Below are 13,522 nucleotides of genomic sequence, written 5' to 3'. Positions count from 1 at the left end.
CGACCCTACCTGTTTGTTGTGTCTGTGTATAGGACAGTGGTAGATCCCACTGCAATAAATACCCATGCTGTTCCTCTTTCAAGTGGAATAAAGCTGGTTTTCCTAATGTACTGAGACTCAGCCTTGTGTTTTGTGGTGCAAGACAGTGACTCACACGTCACAATATACACTAGACTGATTCCAATATACACATACGATAAGCTGTAATAGTTTACTCTGTAGACTCTACTTCTTTTTTCTATATGTTAAAAATCCATAATTGTTATTAAGGACTAGTCACACTAAGCAAAATTGATCCGAGCCCCTATTTTTTAACTAATCTAGAATCAGAAATAGTATCTGCAATTAATAGGTAGTTAGTTTATTGTGACTACACACAAACATGATTTTAATGTGAACTATGTTTAAAATATGTACGTACAGATGGATGTAAATTCTTGATTTTATTATTATTATTAATACTACTAAATAAAGAATTGAATTTCCTGATAAGGGTATAATTTTGTTGTCATTGTACACAGAGTTTTTTCACATATATCAATAGATTTGCATGACAAAGCATGTGTTCCATATTTTTTGACATGTCAGAATTTAGTTTTCTTAGACATGTTTAGACAGTGCCAGACAATAATAAACTTACATTTATTTGATGATATTATGTTTAATATTGTGCTAATGGTAACTGCTTATGCAACCCTGTTTGAGTTGAAAAAATTATTACTTCATGCCTTTTATAATAGTGCAGCTGTTGCAGAGTATGGAAGAGTAAGGTATCTAGACTAAACTAAAATGTTTTTGCTTAAAATGTTTTGCAGGTTCAAGGAGAGAATGTCACAAATGTACAATGTGCAGATGGAGACGATGTTGATCCCTGTAAGGAAGCAGGATACCGGGCTCGAAAGGAAGGCAATTCAAAATGCAAAATTCTAAAGTCAAAGGTTTTTGAACGCTGCCACAGTGTGGTGCCCCCCGAAATGTTCTTTGCTTCTTGTGTGTACGATCTTTGCGCCTGTGGGTCCAATGTCGATGACTGCTTGTGTGATGCCCTGGAAGCATATGCATCTGAATGTCGAGAGGCTGGAGTCATTCTGCACTGGAGGTCACCTTCACTATGTGGTAGGAAAGCAGTTTGTTTATTTTTTCTTCACTAACTCTGGTGTTAGTTACAACTTATTAACACACACACACACACACACATATATATATATATATACACACACATATTATATATATATGTATATATTCTCTCAATACGTTAAATAAAACAAATACAGAAATTTTAGAAATGAATTAGAAGACTTAAAGAGTATCATGTGGAGAGACTAAATTTCCTATATAAGGTAAATATGGTAGCAGAAAATCCTTTCAGATCTCTTTTGCACACACTATAGTAAATAGTCGCTGATTGTGTAGTTCTGTAAAGCATTTGAGAGTGCAAATTAATTGCATCCAAAATGGGTTTCATTGGCCACAGAAAGTGCCAGTGGTGGAAGAGGTATTATCCTTACTTATTATCTCTTAATCACATAAATTTTAGCTATAAAAATACTTGGCAAAATGAATTGCAGAAGGCAAATAATTATCTCCATTAAGTCCTAATTCACATGTAGTGGAATACATTAAGTCGCCATCACAAAGTTGCAAATCATGCATAAAACCTGGTACCCATGTTTCATATACCTTTATGGTCTCTTAAAGTAATACTAACCAAAAAAATGTTATTTTTTTTAAATGTTTCTCACCTCGTGTATTTTGTAGTTGTGGTCGAGAAAATTTTTTATTTCATTTTTTCATGGAGAAATTACATAGGAAAGGTTGAAATTGTATCCAGCAGTGACCAACTATGGACAACAGCAAAAAATGTGGAAAACAAAAAAAAAGTCTCGTGTCACATAATCCACTTGTCCATTATCCATTTGAAGACAGGATTCCTGACTGATGAATAAGGGGAGAGGAGGGTCTTCAATTCAGTTGCACCGAATAGTGGGAAAGAAGTCCTTCCTGTTTATCCTTCGAGTATAATTTTTGAGAAGTAATTATCCATAGCATTTTAGTAAAAAATGCATTCATTTTACACATTTTGAGCTTTCAAATGACATGAGTTAGGTGAGAAATGTTGTTCTTTTTTCCATGGATGTTTAACATATCATTTGCCATTGTCCAGAGTTGGGTCCTGTACAATATGAATCTTTCATATGTAACTTCTCTGTAAAAACATGAGATTGAATTTTTTTTCTTGGCCGCCAATACAAACTACATTTGTAAGTGACATTTACAAAAATATAATTTGTGGGTGGAGTATTCCTTTAATTGTCTAAATCAGCTACTCAATCATTGTAGTTGAATGCCTAAACATATACAGTGCCTATGAGTTACTCTCTTAGAAGTTTTACATTTTATTGTTGTACAACATTCATTCAGAATGGGTTTAATGTAGGTTTTTTGGCACTAATCAACAGAAAAAGACTCTATACTTTCAACGTGAAAACAGATCTCTGCAAAGTGGCGTAAATTAATTGTCACAAAAACGACCAAGAGACATTGAGAAGGTTTGGGGCAGCCACCCATATAATATTTCCCGGCTGCAAAATTGAACTGACTACTGTCTTAAGATGGCGGCTTTTTAAATGGATATAAAGGAAGTGATGTCATCAGGGCTGGGACCAGAAGTGACGTCATTGGCTGCCCCAGGACTGGGCGGGACTTTCCGAGCATGGTCTGCAAGGAATTGAGAAAGAGAATCAGTGCACTTCACCACCCCCTGGTTAGGCATGGAATTATGTTTATTCAAGCCCTTTAGTTGTTCCCTAATCGCATGTGTGTGACATAATATAAAACACAAAATAGCTGCATAAGTATTCACCCCCTTTAATATGACACTTTTAAAACATCCTGAGTGCAGCCAGTTGATTTTAATAGTCTCATCATTAGTTAAATGGAGATCACCTATATGTAGTTAACACTAGAATCCCTGAAGCCTACAAAAATATTTGTAATGCCTGGCCACCTTAAATTCCCTTACACCTCATCAGCAACGTCTTTGTTTTGCAAATGTGTAAATCAGCATAAGCAGCAAACAGCCTGCTATCTCATTCCCCACCAATGCAGCTGAAGTCAAGTCAGATGCAAAATTTTCAGAACTGGGAGTAAGATATCTGGAATTGTATAGGGTAAATTATATTGTTATTTGGAATACAACAATCTGTGTAAATGTAGGATGACAGGAAATGTGAGGCAAGAAATGTTGAACACATTACTAAAACAAAAACTTTTTTCATGTTATAGTAATAATTGACAAAATGTTGACGTGAAGTGTATAATGTGTGAAGACTGAAGTCCAAATATCAAATAAACACTTTCACAAAAGGTATAACAAAACAAGTGCACTTTTAATCAAGAATATAACTGAAGATAAAGAATTTGTTCAATTTACATGTTACTGGCAATGTGTAAAAACTGAAGCCTAGCTATCAAACGATACGAAATAGACAAGTCTGCTTGGCTGGTGCATAGGTAAGGACTAGCTGCCTCATAATCAACCAGGTGTGGGTTCGATCCTGGGTCCTCCTTGCATTTACCATTTTGAGTAGTGAGCTACTATTATTGTTACAATTACAGTATTTAATAAAAACATACATCTGATTTGAGTCTTTAACAGCCGGTGTAAATTTATGGTACTTGTAAAAGAAGTTAGCACTGAAGGAATAAAAGCAGACACACAAACGTAGCTCAATCATTTCTTCTTGATGTCTTATTGAGCAAACAGACACTGCACTGCCTATGGTGGATGTTACTTTTCCTCACACATGAACATTCACATCAACATGTACTTTGAACAATTGTTTTATTCAAGAATCCAAGAATAAAACTGAATAAAAAAATCATTCAAATGGCATGTTGATATGAATATCCGTGTGCAAGGAGAAGTAACATCTTTTACAAGTACCGTAAATTTACACAAGATGTTACAGACTCACATCAAGCATATGTTTTGGTTACATGATAATAATAATAATAATAAGAGCAGCTCACTACTCAAAATGTTAAATACAAAGAAGACACAGGATTTCAACCTATTACAGTACCTTGCCATTGCTAAACAGTAGCTTATCCATTGTGCCATCTGCGCAGATCCATGACACAGCATCATTACCACTATGACAACTGGTTGAAAATGAAACGTGTAAACACACATGTATGGAAAGCATCATTTATTTTGTACCAACTGCAACATGTCAATTGAGCAGTTTCTTTTTCTATTGATTTTATTCTTGAATAAAAGCATACTTGTCTTGCTAAACCTTTTGCGAAAGTGTTTCTTGGATATTTGAGCTTCACACATCCTACACTAAACATCAAAATTATGTTATTACTATAACTTATGAAAGCATTTCCTGTTTTAGTTGTGTGTTCAGCATTTCTTGCCTTGCATTTCCTCTGTCATTCTATATTTAGACAGATCATTGTAGAAACGGAACACACATGAAATGTATGTATTTCAAATCATTATATTTCATTACCTATATAATTCCTTACAAAAGTATCGCCAGATAAGCACTTCAACACAGACTTAAGCTGTGAGGATTGCAGCAGGGTGATGCCTTCATCTGACTGAATAAAGTGGAGGAGTTTATCAAGCTGTGTTCTGCTAATCTACACATTTGCAAAACAAAAGCGGGCTATTAGCACAGTGATAAGGAGCTAAGAGCGTCTTGGCATATGTCATGAAAATTTAAAGGGGTCAGGAACAACGAAAAATATGGTAAGCTTCAGGAATTCTAGTGTTATTGGGTTTCAGTTGATTGTAGTCTAAATTCTTTTTATCTGAAAGGTCCAGTTTATGCTGAGTCAGTATTATAGCCTAACTTACATAATGAAGACAAAAGAACACTCCAAGCAATTCTTTGAAAAGGTGATTGAAAAGCACAGGTCAAAAAATCCAAGCAAATGAATATTCTTTTGAGTACAGTTAAATCAATCATTAAAAATGGAAAGAGTATGGCACAGCAGTAAATCTACCTATAGCAGGCGGTCCACAGAAAGTCAGATGGTGAAACAAGATGTCTAGTGAGGGAGGCCATCAAAAGGCCTATGACAACTCCAAAGAAATTACAAGCCATAGAGGCTGAGATTGGAGTGACTCTGTATATAACAACTGTTGCCCATTAATATCGTGGAGTGGCAAAGTCCAGATCTCAGTCCAATTGGGAATTTGTAGCAGAATTTGAAAAAGGCTGTTCACTCAGAATATTCATACTATATGACAGAGCTTGGGTAGTTTTGCAAAGAGAAATGGAGAAAACTGCAGTGTCCAGAGTTACAGTATGAGACAAATTAGGGTAAAAACTCACTGCCGAGGAGAAGGTAGGCAGGAAAGCTGAATTTGTATTATTAAAAGCGCAAACATAAATTTTATCCACTGTTTCGATTCCAAATATTTTAGAGATGATTTGGTGATATCATAAGGAGGTGAGAATGGTGTAGCCTCACTAAAATTCAAATATAAACTTCTTTAGTATTAGAATTACCAAAGCCTATGAAAAAAACTGGCCCACCTTAAATCTGTTTGCACCTCTCTGTCAGCGTGTTTTGTCTTGTAAATGTGTCGATAAGCCCAAGCAGCAAGCAGCCTGCTATACCATCCCCTCCACCGCCGCAGAACAGGCAAGAGGTTCTCCCAGTTCCGGCCTTGATTTTCTGGGAGTGAGCTACCTAGAGTTGTATAAAGTAAATAATTTCAAGTGTGTTCTGTGTCTATAACAATCTATGTAAACACATCGTTAAAACAGAAACTTTTTCATGTTTTAGTAATAAATGACAAAATGTAGACATGAATTGCATAATGTGTGAAGGCTGATGGCCAAATATCAAATAAACACTTTCTCAAAAGGTACAAACAGCTTCTGTGGTGCAGCGCTAAGAACTGCTGAGTTATAATTCAGAGGTGGTGAGTTCGAAACCACCTCCCTCTCAAATTTACCGTTTTGAGTAGTGAGCTGGTCTTATTGTTAATATTATACAATAAACGGGGTTATTTTTTATCTGAAACTGGGAATAACTGTAGATGTGAGTGGTGTTTTGAGACAGTGGAACTGGAAATTCTCAGATATAGAGGGATAAAAGCTGCCACACAAACACTGGTGAATCTGCCTTCTTCGTATGTCACCGTCACTTTTTTTTTATTCAGTTTTATTGAGTGTTCCTGCTCATGCTGAATTAGTATGCACCTTATGGTCCATGATGTCAAAGCCGCACTGACAAAAAACAGAGACTATAGGTATATATGATATTTAAAATAATAAAAGTAACCACGTCGTATCTGGGACCCCCCGTGGGTGGATGTTGTATCGTGATCATGACTGAGAGAACAAAAGTAAAAAAAAAAAAAACGCTAACTTTTCCAAGTACTATAAATTTACACTGGCTTTTACAGACACAAATCGAATGTATGTTTTTATTGTATAATATTAACAATAAGAGCTGCTCACTAATCAAAATGGTAAATTTGTGGGGGAGCTGGTTTCGAACTCACCACCTCTGGATTATAACTCAGCGGTTCTTAGCACTGCACCACAGAAGCTGTTGTATTGTGCTTGTACCTTTTGTTAACGTGTTTACTTGATATTTGGCCATCAGCGTTCACACATTATACAGTTCGTGTCTACATTTTGTCATTTATTACTAAAACATGAAAAAGTTTCTGCTTTAACAATGTGTTTACATAGATTGTTGTAGACACAGAACACAAAATAAATTATTTACTCTATACAACTCTAGGTAGCTCACTCCCAGATAATCAAGGCAAAAACTGGGAGAACTTCTTGCCCGTTCTGTGGCGTGGGGGGGTGGTATAGCAGGCTGCTTCCAGCTTGGGTTTATCGACACATTTACAAGACAAAACACACTGACGGAGAGGTGCGAAGGGATTTAAGGTGGGGCGGATTTACAAGTTTTTTTCATCTGCTCTGGTAATTCTTGTGTTAATGAGATTATTTTTTCATAGGAAAACAGTCATTCTACACCTTATCACAAAGAGAGAACTCAGCGCCTTATGCAGGAACCTTATTTAGGAAGTTCGTATTTGCAATTTCATTCTTTTGGTTACTACCCAGAGTTCATGACCATACGCAGGGATGGAAATGTACTGTAGACTGATAAATCAAATGATTCCACTTAAGAATTACCTCCCACTTCACCACTAAAGTCCAGTACAATGTCTACAAAATTGCTGTCGCTGCACCAGTTTCTTAGATAATCTCTAATGTGCACATTTCCACAAAAAGTGATAGTTGCTTGTCACATTATAGCAGTATAGCTATTTATAGACTTCCCTGTATTTTTAACACTAGAATCCCTGAAGCCTACAAAAAAACTTGTAATCCCGACCCACCTTAAATCTATTCTCACCTCTCCATCAGTGTCTTTTGTGTTGTAAATGCGTCAATCAGCACAAGCTGCAAGCAGCCTGCTGTCCCATTCCCTACCTTGACGGAACTCAGCTTGGGCAAAAAGTTCTCCCAGCTCAAGCCAAGGCTCCTTATCTGCGTGTGAGGTTCCTGGACTTGTATAGGGTAAATAAAACAGTATATCGTTATCAAAAAAAAACCAAAAAAAACATTTGATTTACATGTTGCTGGCAATGAGTTCAAAACTCAAGCTCAAATGTCAATCGACAGGTAGTTTATACATGTTCTTGAATGGTGCAGAGGTAAGAACTGCTGCCTTATAACCCAATGGTCCTGGGTTCGAGACCAGGCACTCTGCGTTTTGAGTATAAATAAATGATTAATAAATGGTTAAAATACATGTAGTGAGTTGATGTATAGTATTAATAGTGTTGAATTTGATATTTGATAAAATATTTTTATCACATTTACTTACTCAGTTCTTATATAGAGAAGGAAAAATTGTGAACAATAATGAAAAAAAAACTTACTACTTATTGGCACCATTAATAATTAATTATTATTCTTATTTTCTCAGCTGTTGGCTGTCCTCAGGACCGTGGTTATGTTTTTGATGAATGTGGTCCACCTTGTCCTAAAACCTGCTTCAACAAAGACGTACCCCTTGGAGTCATAGAGGCTCATTGTTTCAAACCCTGCATCCCAGGCTGCCAGTGTCCTGCTGGGCTTGTTGAACATGAATCTCACTGTATTTTACCAGAATCCTGCCCTAGGATCATCTATGGAAATATATGAGGGACCTATTAAACTGTTTGATATAGGAACCTTCATAGTAATGGTGCTACTTCATTTAATGGACTTTACAGGAGAAAAAATGTAATTTTTCATATCTATTGGACAATAAATTGTGTTAATATCTAATATTGATAATTTTGTTCCGTGAAGAAATTAACTAACAGAATAGCACAGTATCACTATAAGCAGAAAGAGCAACACTTGCTGAAGATGTCCATTTGGCTAGGTTTAAAATTTTGGGGGGATTTAATAATATCTTTTATATGAATCAAGGCTCTACTATAAGTTATCAAGTATCAGTTATACATTTTATAATAAAATATGTTTTCCCTAGCTTAGTTAATAATGAGACTTATACATACCAAAAGAATGAATGCTGTGCATATATATTTGTGTATTTTGAGGCAATATAATTAAATTTACTTTTTTATTTTATTTCACTTTCTTATACTTCAGGTAAAAGACTCTACTGATTACTGTATGTCTGTCATTTGACTACATTCATTGTCATGTCTGCTGACTGCTGTTGCAGAGCAAGTTTAAAGAGGCTGTACTCACTCACCAGTTATATGGTAACCGAGTCAAACATTCTTCACTTGTCTGCATTCTTTTTTTACTTATGAAGTTTAGTATTTGAAAGTTGACTTTTCCTTTGTCACAAGTCATATACTTTTTTTTTTTTGCTAAGCCTAACAGTCTTTTTATTTGAACACTTTAGTCCCCAACCACAGATAGAATAAGAAGGTCTAAGTGGGGTTGAAAATCCAGCATAAGGTGATCTTCACTTTCAGAGTATATTTTTGAGTTTTATTAAATTGGACATGCATTAAAAGGTCTGATGAAAAATAATGAAAGTGATAAGTTAGATTACTTCTTCCTACTCCTTGAGTCCAAAAAGAACACCAGAGACATTGAAGCAAAAGCTTTGTGTTTAAAGTACTCAAAAAAGTCATACTGCATTGTATTTTAAGTAGAAAATTACCTGGTTCTAAATGCAGAAATGCTTACAAAGATTTTCTTATGGTTTCGATACAATACTATCTAATATGTTATGAATGGAAAGCATATTACATTTTCTGAAATCCACTGTTTTCTGATTTAGTCTGTTGTTTAGTACATAATACAGAGTGTGTTAAATATGCATGGCAGTGTCCTGGATGATTTTAATTTTTCTCAGTATTACACAGCAATGCTGTTTTCTATTGTACTATACACTGAGGATTATCGACTAAATAAAACAAAACAAACCATTAAATATTAACCTAGGTGCTAAGTTAAGGGACAAATAAGGCTGTATATGTTATAAGCAACAATGCAAGTTTTGCAGTCAATTCTATTACAATTTTTATATCATGGATTCATAAAAGTAAATAAAAACTAATTGGAATTTCTTGGTTTCTTATAGCTACCAGTCTCCATGTCTCATATTTCTCCCTGCTATAACTTCCTTGCTCATATGTGCCCTTTTACTTTTTCTTGACCTAAAATGTTTGAAAAAATGGTTCAGTATTTAAACACTCCTTTGGAGACTTTTCAGGTTGCTGTTCTCAGGATGTAAATTAATAGTAGCAACAATTATGTTATTAAACACAGCCAAAGCTTGTGAGATCTTTCTTTTGTACATTATGTTTTCATTTTGTTTTCTTTTTTACTGCTTTTTGCATATAGCTAATATAATGTTTGACAATTTCAAATTGTTGGTGGTAAATGACACTTCCTGTACGGATATCAATTAATATTATCAACTCAATAGGAATCATCAAGTAAAAAACTTATTATAATAAGACAACAATAATTGCTCTCAATTTGCAAGATACTGCAGATTTGCTGTGTATTAGGTGTTCAGAATCACTTTGATACTGAAAATACACATTACGTCTTTGAAAGCAACTTTCATTGGATGTTGATTCTGAACTATAAATAACACTTTCATAATATGAGCATGTCTTCTCCAGTCCACTTTCATTCCACAAGGCAAATACCAGTAGAAAATCCTTGTTGAAACTGACCTGAGGGTAAAAATTGCAATTTTGCACACTATCCTCTAGTGTAAGTGCTTCTGAAATGAGTTGTCTTTAAATAATCAGTATTTGACAGAAGTCAGGATCAGTATAGAATAGACCAAGGAAATAAAAAAAACTTGAAATGTAAATGTTCTCCTGTGTTGTAAACTATAGGGGACATATTAGTTAATTCATTTATAATTAGCCATCAAATAGTTATTTGGGTACCATTTCTTAATTAACCAGAAATGTCAGATCACTAAAATGTAAAGTTGCACCTGATACTGTCAAGAGGGTCCACCCACAATAACACTGAACAGGGTCAAAGCGGGTTTGAGAATGTTAGTTATGTATTTAGTTATGTATACATTTCTGCAGTATATAGTCACCTAAAATGAATTTTTAATGAAAAATATATTTTAATAGGATGTACAGTTTACATGTTTTGATTGTTATCATCATTATTATTAGTCTCAGTAAACATTTACTGAAAAGCCAACTAATGGTTGTTATGTAGGTTCTGGCACTCATTTGTGCTCTGAAGTTTAAATATTCTGGCATGTACATGATATTTTTAATAATATAAAGGCTTTGTACTTTAATTAAATATGATCCGAAAATTGTTATTGGGTCTTTTTGTGTTCCCAAAGTTTGTGGTGAAAATGTTCAGCACTGTTCAAAATATTCTATTAACATGTATTTCACAAAAAGCTTTTAAAATATCATTTTTATTAATGAGTTTAATTCATTTTAATATGATCAATGAGAATTCACAAAACTAGATAATATATCAAAATCATGTTTTTTCATAAAATATATTGTCTATTGCAGTAAGTTGTGACATGAATTTAATATTTTAAACAGTTTACAGTGTTATCCATGGCACATAATGCTTACAATTTAATTTCATTTGACTTTTTTTCTTAACTTGTTATGTCATACTGATATGCATGTGTTGTATTTGTTGTTTTGCTAACTTCCGATGGTGCTTATTTTGAAATCAATTTGAAAATTCAGTATTGCTGTAGGATCAGACTGTGATTTGTTTTAAAAGATGTACATACAGAATCTCTGTGTATTCTATAGTATTTACATTTTTATTTCCTTCAGTTTCTCTATAAATCTGTTGTTAAGACTACTGGGTCTATGTGTCTTGTCTTCTTTTGCAAAGCTTCTGCAGCCTTCTTTCTTTTTAATGAAATTATTCCTTTCCCAATCTTTTAATAGCTGAAAATTTTTTCAGTTATTTTTTACATTTCTTTTTAATTTGACAAGCATTCAAAGCTCAATTTTTACTAGAGCGTACAAATGGTTTATTTTTGTTTTACATTTTCTTACAAGTTTTAACACAGCATCTATTTAGTTATGCATCCACATGCCTTCATCGGAAATGTAGAGAATGATATGAGATTAAGGCTATCATCTGGTAAAAACTAAAGTGAGCATCATTTGAAATGCCATCATTCTGTGACTAGAGCAGCAGCATAAAGTATTGATTTTGTTGAAGGCTATGGTCTGCAGAAGATTCATTTACTACACTTGAGGAGAGATCATACCCGAGATCTGTCATACATTCTACTGGTGTTCTCAGAATAGAGTTTCAGTAATGACCGTAATCTCCATTAAAGTTGAAAAAACATATCATTTAAAAAAATAAGAAAATAAAATGTATATTTGAAAAAGCCGGTGGAGTATTTCTATGGTACATAATGTAGTTTAAGTTTAACAGCCAGAAAAATACTACAATAAAGTATTCTAAGTATCTGAAAATTAATAATTGGGAATGCTCCATAAAGGGTTATTTTATATACTTTTTAAATTTTTCATGATTATTTTTCTTTGATGTTAAATATTACTGGAACTAGCAGTAACACATACAAATACTGTATCCATGCAGATATCCCTTACTTGGACCATACAGTAAGAAAACCAGCAACCAGCTATAAATAGGTGATAGATTTAATAATAGTACTTTGTTCATTTGACAAGACATTATGCCCTGAGCAACATAATATTTATAAACTAAATGGTATTATATTTTCACTTATGTTCATTAATGCAAGTGAATGGTTGTGTTTAAACAACATAAAATGAAACAAAACAAAAGCAGACCAAGACTACACTAGGTCTGAGCCTCAAGACCAGGTCTCAGCCCAGGAAGCCTAGCCCCAAACTGAAAAGGCAGACATTTCCTGTCTGTACAAGCATTGGGCTCAGCTTTTTTTAAACTTACTTTCTTCTTCTTCTTGGGATCAATGCTTGATCAATCTTCTCCATACAGATTGGTCCCGCACCTCCTTCTCAGTCAAACCTTTTCCTTCAGGTCTTCCTTTACTTTGTTATTCCACCTCCACTTGGGCCTCCCTCACTTTCTCTTCCCCTGTACTTCCATTCCAATCACTCTTTTGTCCACATATTCATTGTCTTCTCTCATCACATGTCCATACCACTTCAATCTACTTTCTTAGATATCTCTCCCACTTTTGCTGTGCCTGTGATTGTTTCATTTCTTACTCTGTCCTTTTTTGTAACCCCACACATTCATATCCACATTGTCATTTCTGCCACATCTAACTTCTTCTCCGTCTTCATTTTGATCTTACAATCAATCACACAATGCTCGTGATACTTTCTTCAAATTGCTTCTTCCACACTGCACTCTAAGGTTTATCTCTGCATCTAATTTTCCATTTTGGGCTACCACTGATCCTAGATATTTAAACATATCCACTGTTTTCAATAGCCCTCCCTACCGGCTAATTTCTGGATCCTGGTCACCATTAAACATTATATATTCTGTCATCTTCCTGTTTATCTTCAACACACTTTCTTCCAGAGCACTTCTCCTTTCTCCTAAATTCCTCTCCACTTCTTCTGTTCTGATGCTACACAACACAATGTCATCAGCAAATAGGATGCACCAGGGATTTGCCTTGTGACACATAGCCAGCTCAAAGTGTTAAGTACTTAAAAGAAGATCCCTGGTGTAGACCTACTTTAATTGGGATCATGTCTGTTACCCTAATGCTGCTTTTAACCTGAGTCTTCACTACCTCATACATATTCTGGACAATCCTTACCTACTTCTGCAGTACTCCTTTCTTTCTTGTGTACCTTCTCTCTATAGCCATTTCCCAAATTTTCATTTTGTGTGCCATCAGCTTTATCCCTCTGTAGTTTCAATAAGTCTGAATATCACTCTTATCCTTATAAATGGGAACAATCACACTGTTTCTCCACTCCTATGATATTCTATCCTCTTTACAGATCTTCTACATTAGATCCCATACCAAAATCTACTCCCTCTTCACTTAAACT

The 13,522-nt window shown here is 34.6% G+C and overlaps 1 protein-coding gene across 2 annotated transcripts in view; it reads left to right on the top strand.

Moving 5' to 3' along the window:
- kcp (kielin cysteine rich BMP regulator) overlaps positions 1 to 11,339 on the top strand; it is a 273,671-nt gene extending 262,332 nt beyond the window's left edge. For both annotated transcript variants that reach the window (XM_028814659.2, XM_051930227.1), the window contains 2 exons: positions 816 to 1,116; positions 7,984 to 11,339. In XM_028814659.2, coding sequence (XP_028670492.1) covers positions 816 to 1,116; positions 7,984 to 8,201 — 519 coding nt within the window. In that variant the 3' untranslated portion in view covers positions 8,202 to 11,339. The remainder of the gene's footprint in view (positions 1 to 815; positions 1,117 to 7,983) is intronic.
- The last annotated feature ends 2,183 nt before the right edge of the window (positions 11,340 to 13,522 follow it).

The sequence above is a fragment of the Erpetoichthys calabaricus genome, chromosome 1 (genome assembly GCF_900747795.2).
Source record: "Erpetoichthys calabaricus chromosome 1, fErpCal1.3, whole genome shotgun sequence".
NCBI lineage: Eukaryota > Metazoa > Chordata > Cladistia > Polypteriformes > Polypteridae > Erpetoichthys > Erpetoichthys calabaricus.
This window is presented reverse-complemented; position numbering and strand designations above follow the sequence as displayed.